Source organism: Neoarius graeffei, chromosome 13 (genome assembly GCF_027579695.1).
Source record: "Neoarius graeffei isolate fNeoGra1 chromosome 13, fNeoGra1.pri, whole genome shotgun sequence".
NCBI lineage: Eukaryota > Metazoa > Chordata > Actinopteri > Siluriformes > Ariidae > Neoarius > Neoarius graeffei.
Window position 1 is genome coordinate 58,877,983 of NC_083581.1, and position 24,077 is coordinate 58,902,059.

General features: G+C 40.7%; 1 protein-coding gene across 1 annotated transcript; it reads right to left on the reverse strand.

Annotated features, from left to right (window-relative positions):
* On the reverse strand, positions 1-21,882 carry si:rp71-17i16.5 (phosphatidylinositol 4,5-bisphosphate 3-kinase catalytic subunit gamma isoform). Its single transcript, XM_060938190.1, has 11 exons — positions 21,778-21,882; positions 16,386-18,367; positions 13,250-13,315; positions 7,607-7,832; positions 7,438-7,532; positions 7,124-7,270; positions 6,873-6,963; positions 5,768-5,898; positions 5,454-5,565; positions 5,156-5,313; positions 1-1,376 (listed from the first exon to the last, which is right to left on the reverse strand). Exons 1-11 carry the CDS (start codon positions 21,815-21,817, stop codon positions 1,119-1,121), a joined length of 3,306 nt encoding a protein of 1,101 aa, XP_060794173.1. The 5' UTR covers positions 21,818-21,882; the 3' UTR covers positions 1-1,118.
* Positions 21,883-24,077: the final 2,195 nt, after the last annotated feature.

A 24,077-nucleotide genomic window follows, 5' to 3' on the forward strand; every position in this document is an offset into this window, starting at 1 on the left:
CTTGCCTGCAACCTTGTAGGACAGGATAAGCAGCTACAGATAATGGATGGATTATTATTAGTAGTAGTAGTAGTAGCAGCAGTAGCATGAGGTGTGATCAAAAAGTTCTGAGACTGTTCCTGTTGTGAACAAACAGAGTGTGGCATGTTCATGCATGCAGCAGGCGTGAACAGTAACTTAATGAGTCAATATGCCACGTGATGTTGTGCTGTCAACATCGGCACCTCTGTTACACACATTTTTGACATGTGCGCATTTACAATTTTACCATGGTCCTAAAACTTGAGCATAGAGCAGACATCATATTCTGCGTCAAATTTGGGAAATCGGCAACAGAGACCCATGAAGTGCTTCACGAGCACAACCCTCAAAAATGTCCAAGAAACTGAAGGCATTGTGCATCAGGATTGTCAGTTTGCCCTGACTTCTGCTCCTCTTGAAGTGCAAATGCCACTCAAAACACCTCTCTTGGTTCATTGCTTCATTGCTGTAGGCTTGCTGAAGCATTTCAAGGGTCTCCATTGCCAGTTTCCTGAGTTTGACACAGAATATAATGTTTGCTCTTTGCCTAAAATCATAGTCCCACATGGGCCCAGTGATCCCAGGGATAGGCTATGGATTTATCATGACCTTGACTGGTATAAAGCAGTTACTGAAGATGAATTAATTAATGAATTTGTACTTTTTATTTTTTCACTTTAAAGAAGTTGAATATTTTGTTACTCTTTGCCACAGTGCCATCTATGGTCACAAAAGTCTACAACTCTGTAGACAGGTGCTGGATGCTGTATTGGCATGAGCCTGAAAGAGTATGTCTGTTTAACTGAGTCTCAATCATTGCTCCCACAAATCTGTAGAATTACTATTGTTTGGCGAATAAGAATAATATGAGGTTGACATGATGGTGTATATGCACTTATTTATATTTTTTTCTGAAAATATCTGTAATGAATTGTACTGTATATAAACACTCGTTTATTAATTAGTACTATTTGGCATTTTGCATGACACTTATTAGCTACACTGAACAACACAAGCCAAAGTAAACCACTAAATGTACTATGCAATTCAAAAGAAAAAATAATCAGACATCAAGTCTCATCGATTGCTCCTTTGGTTTACTTGATGCCAGCCATCAAGTGGATCCACCAATTAGCCTGAACAGTCCAGCCCTTTTGCTCACACAAAGCAATCTGCTGCAGGAAGTGTTGCCGTGCCTCTTCCTCGTTCTGGTCTTGCTGTAGGGCATTACGTAGGTAGCGCATATCCTGCGCCGTGCTGAGCTCAGGGATTCCCGTCAGTAGCATGAGGGAGAAGAGGGTGACCAGCAGGCGGGACTGAGAGCGCAGTAACAAGTAGGCCTGTATGCAAGTGTCCTGGGTGATAAGAAGAGAATAGAAAATTAGCTTGTCCCTTGTGTTCTGTTTATCAGACATGCACAGGTCTTACATCTGGTGAACAACAACAACAATAATAATCCATCCATCCGTTATCTGTAGCCGCTTATCCTGTTCTACAGGGTCACAGGCAAGCTGGAGCCTATCCCAGCTGACTACGGGCGAGAGGCGGGGTACACCCTGGACAAGTTGCCAGGTTATTGCAGGGTTGACACACAGAGACAAACAACCATTCAGACTCACACCTACAGTCAATTTAGAGCCACCAATTAGCCTAACCTGCATGTCTTTGGACTGTGGGGGAAACCCACACAGACACGGGGAGAACATGCAAACTCCACACAGAAAGGCCCTCGCTGGCCGCTGGGCTCGAACCAGGACCTTCTTGCTGTGAGGCGACAGTGTTAACCACTACACCACCGTGCTGCCCTAATAATAATAATAATCATCATCATCATCATCATCCATAGCCGCTTATTCTGTTCTACAGGGTCACATGCAAGCTGGAGCCTATCCCAGCTGACTATGGGCGAGAGGCGGGGTACACCCTGGACAAGTTGTCAGGTCATCACAGGGCTGACACAGAGACAAACAACCATTCACACTCACATTCACACCTACGGTCAATTTAGAGCCACCAATTAGCCTAACCTGCATGTCTCTGGACTGTGGGGGAAACCGGAGCACCCGGAGGAAACCCACGCGGACACGGGGAGAACATGCAAACTCCACACAGAAAGGCCCTCGCTGGCCGCTGGGCTCGAACCCAGACCTTCTTGCTGTGAGGCGACAGTGCTAACCACTACACCACTGTGCCGCCCAATAATAATAATAATAATAATAATAATAATTATAATCATCCTGTAAAATCCAAAGCGCAGAGGCATTTTAGGACAAATAACAAATATTACCCAGAATTTACAACAGCATATACTGAGGAGATTACCTTATTTTAAACCATCCTTTTGGGAAGAGGTTTTCACCTTTTTTTTGGTTTTCACCTCCTAAATCCTCAAAAACTCTTTGCTTACACACGTGATGAAGAACTATTGTCCAAAACATACTGGTTCTCTGGAGACATTGCATACTATGTTAATTTTTTTTTCAGTATATTCAGTAAATCTGGTATATTCTATATACACACATTCAGTACTAACCACTTTATTAGGAACACTTGTCCACCTGCTTATTTTTTCTAATTTTCCAATCAGCCACTCATGTGGCACCAGCATATTACTTAAAATCATGCATATGCAGGTCAAGAGCTTCAGTTAATTTTCACATCAAACATCAGAATGAGGGAAAAATATGATCTCATATTTTAACTTTGACCGTGGTATGGTTGTGGTGCCAGACAGTCTCATTTAAGCGGTTTAGAAACTGCTTTAGAAATATACTCAATTTATTAAGTGTTGTTCGGTGGGCAAAAATTGCTTGTCCATTCGAGAGAATGGTCAGACTGGTTTGAGATGGCAACAAGAATATTTTAACACAAATAACCACCTTTACAACTGTAGTGCGGTGAAAAGCATCTCAGAATGCACAATACATCAAACCTTGAAGTGGATGGGCTACAATAGCAGAAGACAACATCAGGTTCCCCTCCTGTTAATGATGAACAGGATGTATCTGAGGCTACAGTGGACATGGGTTCCAATCTTCAACTGTTTTGGTGAACCTGTGCTCGGTTTAGTCTCAAATTCCTGTTTATGTCCGGGACGAGTGGAACCCAATGTGGTCTTCTGCTGTATGTATGCAATACTTTGGATTTGTTAAGTGATGTACAAGCATAAAGCTCAGCTCACAGATAGTGAACTACAACCCCGATTCCAAAAAAGTTGGGACAAAGTGCAAATTGTAAATAAAAACGGAATGCAATAATTTACAAATCTCAAAAACTGATATTGTTTTCACAATAGAACATAGACAACATATCAAATGTTGAAAGTGAGACATTTTGAAATTTCATGCCAAATATTGGCTCATTTGAAATTTCATGACAGCAACACATCTCAAAAAAGTTGGGACGGGGCAATAAGAGGCTGGAAAAGTTAAAGGTACAAAAAAGGAACAGCTGGAGGACCAAATTACAACTCATTAGGTCAATTGGCAATAAGTCATTAACATGACTGGGTATAAAAAGAGCATCTTGGAGTGGCAGCGGCTCTCAGAAGTAAAGATGGGAAGAGAATCACCAATCCCCCTAATTCTGCGCCGAAAAATAATGGAGCAATATCAGAAAGGAGTTTGACAGTGTAAAATTGCAAAGAGTTTGAACATATCCTCATCTACAGTGCATAATATCATCAAAAGATTCAGAGAATCTGGAAGAATCTCTGTGCGTAAGGGTCAAGGCTGGAAAACCATACTGGGTGCCCGTGATCTTCGGGCCCTTAGACGCCACTGCATCACATACAGGCATGCTTCTGTATTGGAAATCACAAAATGGGCTCAGGAATATTTCCAGAGAACATTATCTGTGAACACAATTCACCGTGCCATCCGCCGTCGCCAGCTAAAACTCTATAGTTCAAAGAAGAAGCCATATCTAAACATGATCCAGAAGCGCAGACGTCTTCTCTGGGCCAAGGCTCATTTAAAATGAACTGTGGCAAAGTGGAAAACTGTTCTGTGGTCAGATGAATCAAAATTTGAAGTTCTTTATGGAAATCAGGGACGCCGTGTCATTCGGAGTAAAGAGGAGAAGGACGACCCAAGTTGTTATCAGCGCTCAGTTCAGAAGCCTGCATCTCTGATGGTATGGGGTTGCATTAGTGCGTGTGGCATGGGAAGTTTACACATCTGGAAAGACACCATCAATGCTGAAAGATATATCCAGGTTCTAGAGCAACATATGCTCCCATCCAGACGACGTCTCTTTCAGGGAAGACCTTGCATTTTCCAACATGACAATGCCAAACCACATACTGCATCAATTACAGCATCATGGTTGCGTAGAAGAAGAGTCCGGGTACTGAACTGGCCAGCCTGCAGTCCAGATCTTTCACCCATAGAAAACATTTGGCGCATCATAAAACGGAAGATACGACAAAAATGTCCTAAGACAGTTGAGCAACTAGAATCCTACATTAGACAAGAATGGGCTAACATTCCTATCCCTAAACTTGAGCAACTTGTCTCCTCAGTCAACGTTTACAGACTGTTGTAAAGAGAAAAGGGGATGTCTCACAGTGGTAAACATGGCCTTGTCCCAACTTTTTTGAGATGTGTTGTTGTCATGAAATTTAAAATCACCTAATTTTTCTCTTTAAATGATACATTTTCTCAGTTTAAACATTTGATATGCCTTCTATGTTCTATTCTGAATAAAATATGGAATTTTGAAACGTCCACATCATTGCATTCTGTTTTTATTTACAATTTGTACTTTGTCCCAACTTTTTTGGAATCGGGGTTGTATATATTGAGATTATGCTTACAAAGCTCTCCAAAATCTAAGACATTGTTGCTCTTAAGCCAAGGGAAGCCATGGCCTAGTTTGTTAAAGAAACAGCTTTGGAACCAAAAGGTTGCTGGTTTGATTCCCTGGAACAGCAAAAATGGCTGATGTTCCCTTGAGTAAGGCTGGTCTCCAGGCTACTCTGGGTATGTTATACGTTGCTCTGGATAAGAGGGTCTGCTAAATGCCATTAACAAACGAGTAGGCTAGATTCAGTGTGAACACCGGATTTCACATGCACACAGTTACCCCCTAATTATTTTACAGTGCCAGAAATGTTTTGAGAAATTGCACAAACCTTAAACCTCTGGAAGTAGAGGCTTGAATGTTTATTCACTCTACCCATAACATACAGAAAGTCGGGCGTGAGGACAAAAGGGACCCTCTCTCTGCTCACACCCAGGAAGCTCTTGGTATTGCCCAGGATGTGCCCAAAATCAATGTGGAACAGATTCCCTTTGAATGACAACACAACTCACATCAAGAACTGAAATGGAATTGGTTTGAAGCCAATGTGTATTGTTCATGTATAAATGGTTCTCGTGACTAGATCATCTTTTATAACTAGAATTGTCTCTACTAGCACTTTTCCTTACCTTTGTTTGTTATCATGATATTGTCATTGTGCCGATCACCAATGCCCAACACGTATGTGGCCACACAGTAACCAGCACAGGAAGTGACAAACTTCTCCATTGCTTGATAGTGCTGCAGCAAGAGTGGTGGAACATGGCAATATGGAACACAGAAATATTTGAGATTTGAGAACAATAATTAGCACTTACTGTGATCACAATTTAACAATGAATGCAGATGACTCAGGTTGGGTGAAAAAAATGGATCATTTACAGTACAAGAGCACACAAGTCCAACAGTGTAGATAGGGGTTAGAACTTTACTACCACTATACCATCTCCTGTAGGGGACACATTCCCTTGAGCCATTCAAACAGGGCATTGTTTTTGAATGCTCCTGTTGTCCCCCCTTGAATCCTCTGAATAGCAGCGATGGTAACAGCCTCTCTCACAATCTCAATCATACCTACATGAAAAAAACACACACATACATAGTACCAGAGTTTTACATAGGTTGAACTTGACTTTTAATTTAAACTATGAACTCTGTGCTTGATTCAGAAAAGTAGAAATGTTCTTATTAGGGATGTAACATTATTCTGAATGAACTGGAGGAAGTCATGGCCTAATGGTTTGTGAAGTAGCTTTGGGACAAAAAGGTCACTGGATCAATTCCCTGGACCAGCAGGAATGACTGAAGTGCCCTTGAGCAAGGCACCAACCTCTTACTGCTCCCCAGGCTGCACTGGGGATGTTGTACATTGTTCTAGATAAGAGCATCTCCTAAATGTATGGTTTTTTTTAAGTAGGTTTGCTAGAAAATTTAAAAGGGCATCTGATTCAGACCAGAGGTACGCATTGGGATTGGGATCCCATGGGACGCAAGAAAGATGTCGTTTGAGTAGAAGGTTTTGACTTTCACGCAGCGATGCTCATATATTAGTGATTACTCAGATACATCTCATCTCATGTCATTATCTCTAGCCGCTTTATCCTGTTCTACAGGGTCGCAGGCAAGCTGGAGCCTATCCCAGCTGACTACGGGCGAAAGGCGGGGTACACCCTGGACAAGTCGCCAGGTCATCACAGGGCTGACACATAGACACAGACAACCATTCACACTCATGGTCAATTTAGAGTCACCAGTTAACCTAACCTGCATGTCTTTGGACTGTGGGGGAAACCGGAGTACCCAGAGGAAACCCATGCGGGCACGGGAAGAACATGCAAACTCCACACAGAAAGGCCCTCGCCGGCCACGGGGCTCGAACCCGGATCTTTTTGCTGTGAGGTGACAGCGCTAACCACTACACCACCGTGCCGCCCCTACTCAGATACATTTCAGGTTTAAATTTGAATACAGATACACATAAGAATACTTGGAGCACTAAACAGGTACACGGATAGCAGCATTGAATTACACCCCGTGTTTTTATATACCTATTTGATATCCTGTTGAGATACAGCCATAGGGTATCAGGTTGAGATCGAAGCAGTTTTCCTGCCAAATTGAGTCCATCACCATCAATGTCTATAAAGCAGTATGAAACCATATATGTTCAAAACATTTGTAATTTTTTACGAGACATGGATATAATAAAGTGATAATTAATGAGAGTATGAATTAGCATTTGGCAGACAGAGAATATTTATTTTTGACAGTTTTGTGTAGGCTGAATTATGAAATCTACCTGAATGATGAGCATGTCTTGTCTGAGGTCATCGCCTTGCTTAAAGATGATGCCCACTGGACAACCAGCTGGTGCCTCTGACTCCACATGGGAGAACTCAAGCCAGAGGGGTTTCTTTTTAGAAGCCATCACTTTACATTCCTTCAGCTGTAATATGTGTTGTATGTTTGATTAGGAGCCAACACTTAAAATGTTGAAAGGCTCAAGACTTAAATAAAAAAGTGACTATTTCAAATCTGGAAAAAAACAAAAAAACAAAATCAAAGTATACCTCACATTTTATTAAAAAAAAAAAAAAGCTGTATGAAACTCACGAGAATTGCACCTGCCCTGATCCTTGGATTAAAAGGCACCTGGAATTCAGGAGGGAAATGATACTCCTGCAGTATTTCTTGAAGTTTCTGAGCAGCTGACACAGAGAGACAGCAATAAGAATTATATCCATTTTATTATGAATTTTGGAGGAAATTGTCTGTTTATTACCTAATGGTGGAAGAGTGCTTTTTTCTGGATACAGTGTTTTCACCCTGACAGCCACTTCATGTAGGATCTTGACAACTTGAACCTGATGCTGGAAACTTGTCAGCATAGCCTCACCACAGCCCAAGAGGTACGCTTCCAATATGACTGCCATACGCTGGCGGAAAAATGGGCAACCTGCCACCTCACTCCTCAAGTACCAGAAGAAGAAGTGTCCTACTTGCTTGCTCTGTGTCACAAATTTTGACAGTTAAAGCATACCATCATGTACACTAACCAGCCACTTTATTATGAACTTTGGTTCATTTATGCATTTATCCAATCAGCCAATCATGTGGTAGCAGCGCAATGTATAAAAAAAGATAGACAGTAAGTCAAGATCTCAGTGACCGTGGCATGGTTGTTGGTGTCAGACCGGGTAGCTTGAGGGATTCTAAAATTGCTGATCGCGTGGAATTTTCAAGCACAACAAACTCGAGTATTTAAATAGAATGGTGTGGTGGGAAAAACAAGTAGAACTTGACTATGTCGCTGGGGATACCTCTGATCCTTCTTGTTACTTGTTACTCTTGCATGCCAGAAATACCCTCAAAATATACTTCAAACAGGAAGGAAGTTATTGAAGAAAAACTTGACCTTGCTGTGACCTGTGACACTGTTCATCTGCTGGTTACAATGATAATTCCATATACATTCTACGGACATTAAACCACTTGTTCTTGAGATATCATGCTAATAAGAATTTTGGAAAGACCCTTAAATGGGCTGTGAAACAAACCACTGGATGCATGGATGGACTGGTGGCAAAAATCATAGATAGCCAGAAAATTGGCGTTGAGGTCCTGAACATTATCCTATAATAAACACATGTGTCTGACAAACAGGAAGGAAGCTATTTTAGAAAAACAATTTCAACTCCAAAATCAATTACAAAAATCTAATCAGTTCATTTGCTGGTTATAATGATAATTCGATATCAGTCGTTCAAACATATACAGTGGTCCTTGAAAGTTTGTGAACCCTTTAGAATTTTCTATATTTCTACATAAATATGACCTAAAACATCATCAGATTTTCACACAAGTCCTAAAAGTAGATAAAGAGAACCCAGTTAAACAAATGAGACAAAAAATATATACTTGGTCATTTATTTATTGAGGAAAATGATCCAATATTACATATTTGTGAGTGGCAAAAGTATGTGAACCTCTAGAATTAGTAGTTAACTTGAAGGTGAAATTAGAGTCGCGGGCAGCACGGTGGTGTAGTGGTTAGCGCTGTCGCCTCACAGCAAGAAGGTCCTGGGTTCGAGCCCCGGGGCCGGCGAGGGCCTTTCTGTGCGGAGTTTGCATGTTCTCCCCGTGTTCGCGTGGGTTTCCTCCGGGTGCTCCGGTTTCCCCCACAGTCCAAAGACATGCAGATTAGGTTAACTGGTGACTCTAAATTGACCGTAGGTGTGAGTGTGAGTGTGAATGGTTGTCTGTGTCTACAGTGCCATGAGAAAGTTTGGGCACCCCGTCTGAGGTTGTACAATAATTGACTCTGTCTCCACAGAAAAACACCCTAGTGGCATGTCCTTCCTTTGCCCATCAGAGCCAAGTGCTGGGTTGTTTTGCAGACACTGATTTTAATTATTGGTGTATTCCTTTGTATGAAATTAAATCAAATGTGAAAAATAGGCTGTGCAAAAGTATGGGAACCCTTGACATTTTGTTGCTTTGAAAACCTGTAACTAATCATCACAGAGTAATTGAAAACATCAAGTTGGTTAAGTGAGCTCATTAAGCCTTGAACTTAATAGGCAGGTGCATCCAATCATGACAAAGGCTATTTAAGGTGGCCAAATGCCAGTTCTCTTTCTCTTTGACTGTCCTCTGAAGAGCTGCAAGATGGGGGCCTCAAAACAACTTTCTCATGACCTCAAAACGAAGATTATAGAGCAGTATGGACTAGGGGAAGGCTACAAAAAACTTTCCAAAAGATTTCAGCTGTCAGTGTCTACCGTGAGGAACATTGTAAGAAAATGGAAAGCCACAGGCACAGTCCTTGTCAAGGCCAGAAGTGGTAGGCCAAGAAAAATTTCAGGGAGGCAAAGACGAAGGATGCTGAGAATTGTTAAAAACAACCCACAGACCACCACCAGAGACTTGCAAAGGGATCTAGCTGCAGATGGGGTCACTGTGCATAGGGCAACAATACAGCGCAATTTGCATGAGGAAAGACTGTACGGGAGAGTGATGAGGAAGAAGCCCTTTCTTCGCAGTCGCCACAAATTGAGTCGCTTGAACTATGCAAAAGCACATTTGGACAAGCCAGTATCCTTTTGGAATAAGATCTTGTGGACTGACGAAACAAAAATCGAGTTATTTGGTCACAACAAGAGGCAATACACATGGCGTAAAAAGAACACAGAATTCCAAGAGAAACATCTGCTACCCACAGTGAAATTTGGTGGAGGTTCCATCATGCTGTGGGGCTGTGTGGCGAGTACTGGTACTGGGAACCTTGTTAAAGTTGACGGTCGCATGGATTCCACTCAATACCAGCAGATTCTTGAGGATAATGTGCTAGAGTCTGTAACAAAGTTGAAGTTGCGCCGGGGATGGATGTTTCAACAAGACAATGACCCGAAACATTGCTCAAAATCCACTCGGGCATACATGCAGAGGAACAAGTACAATGTCTTGGAATGGCCATCCCAGTCCCCAGATTTGAATATCATTGAAAATCTGTGGGATGAATTGAAGCAAGCTGTCCATGCTCGTAGACCTTCAAACCTCAAGGAATTAGAGATGTTTTGCAAGGAGGAGTGGGCCAAGATGCCTTCGTCCAAGATCCATACACTCATTGGTGGCTATAGAAAGCGTCTAGAGGCTGTAATTTTTGCAAAAGGAGGCTCCACTAAATATTGATGGAATGTTTCTGTTAGGGTGCCCAAATTTATGCACGGGCCTATTTTTGTTTTGCTGCATATTGCACTTTTTCTGTTAGCCCAATAAACTTCTCTTCAATGCTGAAATATGTCTGTGTCTTTTATTTATTTCATATGTCAAGACTAAGTTGTAGAATCAAACACCCAATTATATATGAATGAAAAATACTGGGATTTGTCAAGGGTGCCCAAACTTTCTCATGGCACTGTATGTGTCAGCCCTGTGATGACCTGGCGACTTGTCCAGGGTGTACCCCGCCTTTCGCCCATAGTCAGCTGGGATAGGCTCCAGCTTGCCTGCGACCCTGTAGAAGGATAAAGCGGCTAGAGATAATGTGATGTGATGTGAAATTAGAGTCAGGTGTTTTCAATCAATGGGATGACAATCAGGTGTGAGTGGGCACCCTGTTTTATTTAAAGAACAGGGATCTATCAAAGCCTGATCTTCACAACACGTTTGTGGAAGTGCATCATGGCACGAACAAAAGAGATTTCTGAGGACCTCAGAAAAAGTGTTGTTGATGCTCATCAGGCTGGAAAAGGTTACAAAACCATCTCTGAAGAGTTTGGACTCCACCAATCCACAGTCAGACAGATTGTGTACAAATGGAGGAAATTCAAGACCATTGTTACCCTCCCCAGGAGTGGTCGACCAACAAAGATCACTCCAAGAGCAAGGCGTGTAATAGTTGGTGAGGTCACAAAGGACCCCAGAGTAACTTCTAAGCAATTGAAGGCCTCTCTCACATTGGCTAATGCTAATGTTCATGAGTCCACCATCAGGAGAACACTGAACAACAATGCTGTGCATGGCAGGGTTGCAAGGAGAAAGCCACACTGCTCTCCAAAAAGAACATTGCTGCTCGTCTGCAGTTTGCTAAAGATCATGTGGACAAGCCAGAAGGCTATTGGAAAAATGTTTTGTGGATGAATGAGACCAAAATAGAACTTTTGGTTTAAATGAGAAGCGTTCTGTTTGGAGAAAGGAAAACACTGCATTCTAGCATAAGAACCTTATCCCATCTGTGAAACATGGTGGTGGTAGTATCATGGTTTGGGCCTGTTTTGCTGCATCTGGGCCAGGACGGCTTGCCATCATTGATGGAACAATGAATTCTGAATTATACCAGCAAATTCTAAAGGAAAATGTCAGGACATCTGTCCATGAACTGAATCTCAAGAGAAGGTGGGTCATGCAGCAAGACAACGACCCTAAGCACACAAGTCGTTCTACCAAAGAATGGTTAAAGAAGAATAAAGTTAATGTTTTGGAATGGCCAAGTCAAAGTCCTGACCTTAATCCAATTCAAACATTGTGGAAGGACCTGAAGCGAGCAGTTCATGTGAGGAAACGCACCAACATCCCAGAGTTGAAGCTGTTCTGTACAGAGGAATGGGCTAAAATTCCTCCAAGCCGGTGTGCAGGACTGATCAACAGTTACCGGAAATGTTTAGTTGCAGTTATTGCTGCACAAGGGGGTCACACCAGATATTGAAAGCAAAGGTTCACATACTTTTGCCACTCACAGATATGTAATATTGGATCATTTTCCTCAATAAATAATTGACCAAGTATAATATTTTTGTCTCATTTGTTTAACTGGGTTCTCTTTATCTACTTTTAGGACTTGTGTGAAAATCTGATGCTTTATGCAGAAATATAGAAAACTCTAAAGGGTTCACAAACTTTCAAGCACCACTGTAACTGCTCATTCTTGAGATATTGTGCTAATGAAAATCTCAGACACATACATGGATGGATGGATGGATGGATGGATAACCTGAAAATATAATGCCTCCATCACTCAGTGGCAGAGACATATAAAGTAAATAGCATTTGTGCTTGTGGAAATGCCTTTCTAATGAGGGAGGTCAGAGGAGAATGTCCAATCATTTTAAAGCTGACAGGAAGACTACTGTAAGTCAAATAACCACTCTTTACAACCGTGCTGAGCAGAAACACATCTCAGAAGGCACAGCACTTAGAACCATGAGGTAAGTAGACAACAACAGCTATAAACTACATTGGGTTCTACTCCTGTCAGCTAAGAACAGGAATTTGAGACTACAATTAATTTTTTTTGTTTCAAAGTATCAATATAGTGCTTTTAACAATGGACATTGTCACACAGTGGGCACAAGTGTGTTAAAATTGGACAGCTGAAGACTGGAAATGGATCACCTAGTCAGATGAATCTCAATTTCCGCTGCCACATTCAGATTGTAGGATAGGAATTTGGCATCAAAAGCATGAATCCACAGACCCAACATTCCTTCTGTATTTAATACCAATTGAGCATCATTTGAATACCACAGCCTATCTGAGTGTTACTACTGACCACATGTATCCATTTATACTGCCCCCCCCCCTTTTTTTTGCAGTGCAAAGTGATTTCAATGTGGTTCCATGAACATTCAACAGAACACCTTTGTGATGTAGTCGAATGGAAGATTCAGAGCTTGAATGTGGAATTGAAAAATCTGACCCAATGCAATCATATCAACATGAAACCGAGTCTCAAAGGAATGTCTCCAAGGCCAATATTCGAAACACAGGCTTTTCTGAGAGCAAAGGGAGCTTCTACCCAGTATGATTTTCCTTATAAAAATGGCCAGTGAGTGTAAGCACCATGCTAAGATTTGTAGTGCTATCAGATACTTTTTGAGGTAAACAGTTTTGCTTTTTACACAACAAACCAAAGCAGCTGACTTACCCTGAGTGCCCTTTGAATTAAGAATCTTGCCAGATAGCTGTCATGGTATGGTTCTACCTTGAGGGTCTATGAAGAAGATAATGTGGGATGACATATTGTTGAAATGTACAAAGGCCAATAAATAAGTACTCATGTGACATGTAGGATACACTACCGTTCAAAAGTTTGGGGTCACCCAGACAATTTTGTGTTTTCCATGAAAAGTCACACTTTTATTTACCACCATAAGTTGTAAAATGAATCGAAAATATAGTCAAGACATTTTTCTGGCCATTTTGAGCATTTAATCGACCCCACAAATGTGATGCTCCAGAAACTCAATCTGCTCAAAGGAAGGTCAGTTTTATAGCTTCTCTAAAGAGCTCAACTGTTTTCAGCTGTGCTAACATGATTGTACAAGGGTTTTCTAATCATCCATTAGCCTTCTGAGGCAATGAGCAAACACATTGTACCATTAGAACACTGGAGTGAGAGTTGCTGGAAATGGGCCTCTATACACCTATGGAGATATTGCACCAAAAACCAGACATTTGCAGCTAGAATAGTCATTTACCACATTAGCAATGTATAGAGTGGATTTCTGATTAGTTTAAAGTGATCTTCATTGAAAAGAACAGTGCTTTTCTTTCAAAAATAAGGACATTTCAAAGTGACCCCAAACTTTTGAACGGTAGTGTATACCATATAACATAGCTAGTAAATAACACTTGGTAATAAGACATTGGCCCTCAATTCAGTCTGTTTACAGATACATTTGTTGTGTTCTGGTATGACACATTTTTACTTTATATAATAAAGTTCAGAGCTATTATATCCTGTAGCCTTTGCTGCAGTGATTAAAAAATAGCCTGTGTTAGGCCTTGAAAATATAAGTATATACAGTATATTATTTAAGAAATGTCTGACTGCTGCATAAATAAAGTTAGTTTAAATACATTTAGGATTATAGAAAATCGTGCATTCTGATTGGTCAAGAAATTCAGACTATTTCTCGATAATCATCTACAGTGACTCAGCAAAATGGCTGCCAGTCACTCTGTCACTGTAAGTGAGGAAGAATTACAAATTATGAAAGAAAATGTTGTTCCTAAAAGCATTAAAATTGCTACAAAGTTTGGTCTAAAATTATTCAAATGTAAGGTGGAATGGTGATTTATTTTATCTATTTCAAACAAAGTATTTTATGTGGGCGGCACGGTGGTGTAGTGGTTAGCACTGTCGCCTCACAGCAAGAAGGTCCGGGTTCGAGCCCTGTGGTCGGCAAGGGCCTTTCTGTGCGGAGTTTGCATGTTCTCCCCGTGTCCGCGTGGGTTTCCTCCGGGTGCTCCGGTTTCCCCCACAGTCCAAAGACATGCGGGTTAGGTTAACTGGTGACTCTAAATTGACCGTAGGTGTGAATGTGAGTGTGAATGGTTGTCTATGTGTCAGCCCTGTGATGACCTGGCGACTTGTCCAGGGTGTACCCCGCCTTTCGCCCATAGTCAGCTGGGATAGGCTCCAGCTTGCCTGCGACCCTGTAGAACAGGATAAAGTGGCTAGAGATAAGGAGATGAGATGAGATGAGTATTTTATGTGAGTCAGCATAGATAAGTGACGCAAGTCTGTGCACGCCTTTATTACATTTGCATGCTGCTTTTGATGTTTGAAATAAATTATTTTTAATATGATTTTTTTCAAATAATCACCTGTGTATTTACACTAAAACAATTATCTGCCTCAGGCTCAGTGAATATTGGTGATTATTATACATACAGGACACTTTTTCAATGGAATAAAAACATGTATTCTATTCCCTCCTAGCGGGTTTCATTCATTTGGTTTGATAGCATCCAATATTGTTATCATATCGCTTATCCTACATGTATTACGTCACTCTACCCAATGGAGAATGAGCGTTGAATATGGTTTTCGATATTGCATGGGGGCGGCACGGTGGTGTAGTGGTTAGCGCTGTCACCTCACAGCAAGAAGGCCCGGGTTTGAGCCCCGTGGCCGGCGAGGGCCTTTCTGTGTGGAGTTTGCATGTTCTCCCCGTGTCCGCGTGGGTTTCCTCCGGGTGCTCCAGTTTCCCCCACAGTCCAAAGACATGCAGGTTAGGTTAACTGGTGACTCTAAATTGACCGTAGGTGTGAATGTGAGTGTGAATGGTTGTCTGTGTCTATGTGTCAGCCCTGTGATGACCTGGCGACTTGTCCAGGGTGTACCCCGCCTTTCGCCCGTAGTCAGCTGGGATAGGCTCCAGCTTGCCTGTGACCCTGTTGAACAGGATAAAGCGGCTAGAGATAATGAGATGAGATGAGATGAGATGAGATGAGATGAGATATTGCATGGTTGTCAAGACAACATGACATCACACGCTGGCGATGTAAAACTTCTGCACTAGCGAGCGACTGTGGCAATTAGTAAACAAACATGGCCGCCAGGTTTGTTTCGTTAAATACGAAAGACTTTGAGAGAATTTTGAAAGAAAAAGCTGCTTTGAACACCCGAAAGGAATGTGAATGTATAATAATAATAATAATAATAATAATAATATTGGCCAGCTTTTTTTCATGGTAGATCAGATATATTCCATTCAGCTAGCATGATACTGAACTTGTATTCAACTCATTCAATATCATGCTAGTTGAATGGACTATTTCTGATATACCACTCAACGCCAGCCAATATTATTTAAATAATAACCTCAACTTCGTCTTGATTATTATTCACCGATATTCACTTTGCCTTCAGTGAATAATTGTCAATTAATTTCTGCTAATGTGGCTATTGTATATTTAATGTTATGATGGAACTAATTGTACCTTAATGTCTAACTGACCAAATGTTTTAAGGGACTTTAATATTAATAATTAAGTTTTATAAAGGTATAAAGGCAATAACATTAGGTGAACAAAAAAATTACAACACATCTGTCACTTTGCTGTTTAAGTTTCAGTACCTACAAGAGGGCAAATGAAAAATCCAATCTTCTTGTTCAGCATATAATTAAGTAATCATTCTCACTTGAATCATAATATGCTAGTTCAGTTTATAAAGAGTGTATCCAGCATATTTCTGTTACAGGTTGGGGTTAATTTTGAATGCGACTCTGAAACTCATCAAGTGGGCTGTTAGACTCCATATGCCTTCTTACCTGTACTAGCTGCAGTAGGTATCTTAGAACCTCCTCATTGGACATCATCTTCAATCTTTGGACAGCCAACTTTCGAACCTTCTCATCTGTGTAATCAACACTAAGCAGCTCCAAAGCAACAGACAGTTCCATGTCACTAGGCTCCCAGTGATTCAGTAGCCAGTGAACATCCTGGACAGCACTGGGTTTAAACCAGTCTACCATGCGGAGGAACTGAGGAAGGTTTGAAGCATAACGAACACTCTCTTCCCTAAACCTTTTTAAGCTTTGCTTGTCTAAAGAGTTTGTTTGTGAAGCCATATGGCCTGGCAAGGATTGGCTGGATCCAGTTACACAAAGAGCTGACCTGGGATTGGTTGAAGTAGATATTACAGTAGAAGGTGTGATGTTGGATGACACCCTGCTATGGGGTAGCACAACAGAGAAGCTGTAGCGATCCAGTAGAAATGTGATTGCCATGGATTTGGTCACATCAGGGTTGGTGGCAGTAGAGAGTTTATCTGCCTCATAGGTGAATGCTTCTTCTTCCTGTTCTGGGAAGGACCACATATGCAGCGTGTGGGACCCTTGGCTTAGGAGAGATCTGTGGTCAATCAACTGAAGGTTTACAAAATATAATACTTTCCCTTTTCCTTTTTGGTAATCTAGAACTTTGTGTCCAGGGTAAGAGGACTTGGATTCTTTACTGGGGGATGTATCAATGCTGCTGACATTAATTGTGAAACCTAGTTTAGCTTCACGAGGGATATCTTTCAGAGGAATATCAAACTCCAGCCAGGTGTTCCACAAGACCTCTTCTGCAAATTCTTTTGATGAGGAACAAACTGACGATACCACCTTCCTGCCATAAATAATTGAAGCCTCTACATAAACATATTGCGGGGATTTGCTTGGCAATTCAGGAATATCAAACCCAAGGAGCTTCACCCGTAAGTTCCTCTCACAATCCCAAAGGGATATCATTACAATTTCTTCTATTTCTTTCCCCTCAAATGAGATTTCTTCATGGGAACTAGAGAGACCTGTAAGACTGTCCACCTGGGGCCAGTATTCCTGTCTTACAGCATCTTCTGGAAGTGAGGCTATGGCAACCAACTTGAGGTGAAGCTCCTTCACATTTTTCAGGCAGTGTCGGACCCAAAGAAAGTCTGAAAGTTGAAAATCTCCACACAGGAATTCCTCTCTGCCACAGACTTTGAGAACATAATTAGCTGACCTTTTATAAAAGCCTTGGGGTTTTGAAGGCATTGATTCCGAGAGAATCATAAGGAGGTCATCAGGAGTATTAAACAAATCAGCCTTAACAGGTACACTCATATTATCATAATGTATAATTACTGGTAGCTTGCATTTGAGTTGATCTTGCTGGTCTTTTGGAATTGGTGCAGAAGTTGTCCAGGGCTCTGTAGCGTAAGCCACAGGATCCCGGTCTTTTAATTCTTCCTTACGTGGTGTGGCAAACTTTCTGCGAGTGAAACTCAGCTCACTTAAACGATTACCTGCTGCACAGTCAAAATCATAACCAATTAGTTCATTTAGAATCTGCTGGTATTCCATCCTCACCTCTGAGTTATCCTGCTTTGCCAATACTGTAATCTGGACTGTCTGGTATCCCTCACTGTTTTGAAACCAGGGTGCATCGAGTGTTTTCAGCACCTGACAGTCATCATAAATTTCATACTGATCTTCACCCTTTGTGTACAATAGACTATACTTTTCAGGATCGAGAAGCCTGAATGGATCTGGGAATTTCCTGGTTTCCTGTACACGCATGCAAAGCACCAGGCGAAGCTGCTCTACAGTGCACTGGGCTGGGAGTTTCACTTCTACATCTTCTTGTTCCCTTGCAACCTGATGTCCCTCCGTGGTGGGTAACTTGCACATAAACACGAGGCTGTGCTCAGCGCAGTGTAGGTATTCAAAAGTTATTTTAGATTTAGATACTTTTTGCTGGAACGTCTCCAATTTCGTTGCCATACTTGCTGAAAAGACACCAATAGGATATATTTTATATCATTTATTTTATAGTGTACATACATATACATGCATATCGAGGATATTAAAAAGTCTACACACCCCTATTAAAATCACAGGTTTTGTGACATACAAATTGAAGGCAAAAGATAAATCTTGTCAGAACTTTTTCCACGTTTGATGTGATATAGCATCAATAAAATTCAAGGGAAAACAAGCCACATGTTTTAGGGGGGAAAAAAGAAAAAAAACCTGGTTGCATAACACCTAATTAATAATGCTTGTAATACAGCATTCAGTCTTTTTGGTTAAGAGTCTACAAACTTTGCACATCTTGATTTGGTGATTTTATTCCAGTCTTCCTTACAAAAATACTCCAGTAATGTAGCAGATTGCAAGGGGATCTCCTGTGCACAGCCTGCTTCAAGTCATTCCCCAGTTTTTTAAATAGAATTTAGATCTGAACTTTAATTGGGCCATTCCAAAACTTTGATTTTCTTCTTCTTCTGAAGTCACTGAATTTGTGCTTTGGATCATTATTATTCTTGGAAGATTTAATTTTTCTTCATCTACAGCTGTCTAACAGAGGCCTTCAAGTTTTGTGCCAAAATAGACTGGCACTTAGAGCAACTCATGATTAATTCTATCTTGACTGGACCTCCAGTCCCAGCTAAAGAAAAACAGCCATGTAGCATGATACTGCCACCACCATGCTTCACCACTGGTATGATGTTCTTTGGGGGACAAGCTGTCTTGTTTCTGCACCAAACATATCTTTCAGGAGTGGCGGTGATATAGCTTCTTATATTATATGGACACAAGTGTTTTACTGGGAAATACACCACTAGTATTTTTCATACGAGTTACATCCAGGACATGGAGAACCAAAACCGTGATATAAAGCTTTATATGTCACTCGTGAGTCAAAAGTCAAAGTCCCTCTCACACCAGAATCTGGTCTTCCCAGGCAGTCTCCTGTCTCAGTACTAACTAATTCTTTAAGGTGTATGGGTGCTGTGCTGATGTCCGTTTCGATAGCCCTCAGCCTCTCGCCTATACAGCTAGGGTTACAGTGGGGGGCTAGTCCTCTGGTAACCGCGAGAGTTTGACTTCCCCACTCGCATATGTATTGCAGCATGCCTTGCCAGATAGTAGTAGGTACCATTTTTATGATGGTATGACCCGACCGCGAGTAGAACTCGCGATCTCCCAGTCGAGATGCTGACACGCTAACCACTAGGCCAACTCACAGTTCACTCTTGAGGAAATTGATGAATTATTTTGATGAATTTGGGTACTTTTTGTTTGTGAATGCGTCTATATAATAAAAAGAAAATCACACATTGGCTTGAAGATATGAGGTTTATTTTTTCTTGTGAAAAAAATTGCATTTTTCAGACGAAATACAGTACATCGTGGATCTAAGTGGTTAGCACTGTCGCCTCACAGCAAGAAGGTCCTGGGTTCGAGCCCCATGGCCAACGAGGGCCTTTCTGTGTGGAGTTTGCATGTTCTCCCCGTGTCCGCGTGGGTTTCCTCCGGGTGCTCCGGTTTCCCCCACAGTCCAAAGACATGCAGGTTAGGTTATCTGGTGACTCTAAATTGACCGTAGGTGTGAATGTGAATGTGAATGGTTGTCTGTGTCTATGTGTCAGCCCTGTGATGACCTGGCGACTTGTCCAGGGTGTACCCCGCCTCTCGCCCGTAGTCAGCTGGGATAGGCTCCAGCTTGCCTGCGACCCTGCAGAACAGGATAAAGCGGCTAGAGATAATGAGATGAGATGAGAATACATCGTGGATCTAAGTGGCATATTTCCCGACATTTCACTCCAGTGATGTCAGTCCCAGTGTTTCCCGCTGACTAGATGCGTGTTTTCGAAATGACAAACTGGTTCAAAATTAAAATTCTTTTAATTAATTTGCATTTTTTTGTGGATGTGTTCATATAATATAAAGAATATTGCATGGCGGTGCGAATATATGAAGTTTATCTTCTCATGTTGAAAATATTTTCACTTGTTTGCTCACTCGTGAATATGTTCACCACTCAAAGATAAACTTCATATCTTTGCGCAGCCATATAATATCCTCAATATGTTAAATGTTCTTATATGTGAATACCGTCATAAATGTGAGCAGTATGCATGAATAATATATATATATATATAGAGAGAGAGAGAGAGTGGGCGGCATGGTGGTGTAGTGGTTAGCACTGTCGCCTCACAGCAAGAAGGTCCTGGGTTCAAGCCCAGTGGCCGGCAAGGGCCTTTCTGTGTGGAGTTTGCATGTTCTCCCCATGTCTGTGTGGGTTTCCTCTGATTTCCCCCACAGTCCAAAGACATGCAGGTTAGGCTAATTTTTGGCTCTAAATTGACCGTGAGTGTGAATGATTGTTTGTCTCTGTATCAGCCCTGTGATAACCTGGCGACTTGTCCAGGGTGTACCCCGCCTCTTGCCCTTAGTCAGCTGGGATAGGCTCCAGCTTGCCTGCAACCCTGTAGAACAGGATAAGCGGCTATAGATAATGGATGGATGAAGATATATATATATATATATATAAAATCTGAAAAATGAATCGATCTAAAGGTAAACCTTATGCTTAAATGTAAGTATAAAATGTACAGTATAAAAACTGTGCCAGATATGAAGTTTAGAGTGAAATGCACTCTAACAATATCAGAAGTCAGAAGCTATTTGTAACATATAACTTGGTCACTACAGTGCAAAAACATATCAGGATTATAGTATCTGCATAGACAAAAATGCAGATACAAATGCAAACTGCATGATACAAAAACCTACGCTGATTTCGAACAGAATAAAATCAGTTTCTCAGATTACATCCAAAGCTCTAAGCTCCAGGTTAGCCAGGTATTATTTAAGATGCAGTGCAATTGAGCCCTCTCTCCAAGCACATTTGACAACCTAAACAGTGCCTGATCTGCTCCAACCAATTTTCAATTTGTTCGTATGCACAAACTGTAGTACGATCTATCTATCTATCTATCTATCTATCTATCTATCTATCTATCTATCTATCTATCTATCTATCTATCTATCAGTTGGTCAGTCGATCATCTATGTATCTGTCTGTCTGTTTATCTGTCTGTCTATCTGACAAAACAGTCAAAACAGTGACTGACAAAACATTGTTACCTAATGTGATGTATCATTTCAGGGAAAAGAGCATTTGATTTATTTTTTTCCTGTGTTTCCAACTCTTAGCTAAAGTGCATTGGAAAGCGTTCTGAACGGTAGGCATTTATTTGATTTAAATTTCTATTATCTTGCAGAGTCAAGTCATCAATGTTCTTCAATAAAGAAAATGTATCATCACCTATTCTTTACATCTATACAGTATGTTAAATAATTTAACTTGCTCCTTTAAGTTAAAAAAAAGCCAAAGAGTAATTCTTACCTGAGATTTTGTCTGTCCGTCTCTCACATGTGCACATCATTTCCCTTCCAGTAAGTGTTCAGTATAATGGGGATGTCTGCAGTATGGGTTTTTACTTCCTCATTCCTTATACCTGCAAGGAAAAAAAAAACTGTGATAATCTCCTTCCTCATATTTCTGTCACATAAAGGCCTCTGTTATGTTTCTGGTGAACTTGGATTTTTAATCACATGAGCTTCCAAACACTATAATGCTGATTTAAAAACATTTTGCTGTTTGCAATTCAGTATATTTTTGCCTATTTTGAGTTTATAAGCAGTATACTCACTGGCCACTGTGTGCCACCAAAAGTAGGATGTATAATAATAAAGTGGCTCCCTCCAAAGCATATGAAACAATAAAGCCACTTCATGCTCTTGCACATGAGCTATTCAAGCTTACTTATGTTTACTGATGGACTTAAAGGTGGAGCCAGCGATTTTTAATTCAGAAAACTTGTTGCAATATTTCTAAGTAGTTTTGACATTCTGGCAGCTTTCAGTAAAATATTTGTTCAGAGAAAAAGAACCGTTTGTTTCTATGTCAACACATTCTCTGTAACAGAGAACAAGAAATAATATTCACAACCAATATCAAACCTCGTATGCCTGTTAATTCAAAAATATTCACCAACAAAAAGAGAGTTTAGGCTTGTTTTAGAGGGGGAAAAAAGCACCAAAATCCTTTTCAGGTGGCAACAAATTAACAGGAGTTTGTTAAAGGGTTGTAGCAGTGTGATCATTCTGTATTTTTTTCTTTGAGGAAAATGTGTACACTTGAACAGCCTGTACACACACTCAGACCAAGACAGGTTTTGCCTCTCAGCTAAGTCATTTCCCTTATGTAATTATGCCAGAAAACATGACTGGGTTAGGGCGTATCCGTTCTGAGGCAGGTTTTCCAAAAGCTTCCGAGCACTAAAAGCATATTAACTAGGAGAGAGCATGTTCATTGTGATGCTTGCTCTACCATTTATCAATGATCTTTGTGCTACGATGCTTTTGGGAAACCCATCCCTGAGCAATTTAAAATGGCTGAGGAATTATCTATCTGATAAGAAAGAAAGAAAGAAAGAAAGAAAGAACAACTTTATTCATCACACACTTGTGAAATTCCTCTCTGCATTTAACCCATCTGAAGCAGTGAACACACACATGCGCACACACGTGAGCAATGAGCACACACACATACCCAGAACAGTGGGCAGCCATGCTAACAGCGCCCGGGGAGCAGTTGGGAGTTAGGTGCCTCGCTCAAGGGCACCTCAGCCCAAGGCCGTCTCATATTAATCTAAACGCATGTCTTTAGACTAGACAGACAGACAGACAGACAGACAGATAGATAGATAGATAGATAGATAGATAGATAGATAGATAGATAGACTGTAAAAAATGTCCGTAGAATTAACAGTGAATTTATGTAAAATCATGACATAAAAAACTGTAAATACAAAAACAATGAAGCAGTGTGTAATTTACATCAATATACTGTAAAACTCCTAACCAAATACCACTGTTAATTTAACAGTAAGAATATGTTGAATTGATCATATTTTTTTTGTAGAATTTACAAATTGTTGTAGTTTAAACACAGACAAACTGTAATACTAAAACAGAATGTGATAGTTAAAATTACATCATTGCCCTGTTAAAAAAATAAAAAAACCGGCCAGTGCTCAGTCGACTAAGGCACCATACCATGAATCCGGGGACCCGGGTTCGATTCCGACCCAAGGTCATTTCCCGGTCCCTCCCTGTCTCTCTCTCCAGCTCATTTCCTGTCTCTACACTGTCCTATCCAATAAAGGTGAAAAAAGCCCCCAAAAAATATCTGTCTAGTAGATCATTGCTTGTAACCATTTTGAATCATTATTGTACAATGAATATCCGTAAAATTAACAGTTATGTATTGATTATTGTACATACAGTAGAATACCTGTGAAATTTACATTTAGTTATCATTAATTGTACATGGAATCCCAGTGAAATGTACAAGTTATTCTGTAATGTTGTTTACATTTCACTGTATTTTTAACAGGATTATTCTGGCAACCACAGCTGCCAGTGTTTTTCCATAAAAACAACGGATTTTTCTTTACAGTGTAGATAGATAGATAGATAGATAGATAGATAGATAGATAGATAGATAGATAGATAGATAGATAGATAGATAGATAGATAGATAGATAGATCTGTACAACTGCTCATTCATGTAATTATCCAGTCATGTGACGGCAGCATGCATATGTAGGTCAAGAGCTTCAGTTAGTGGTCACATCAGAA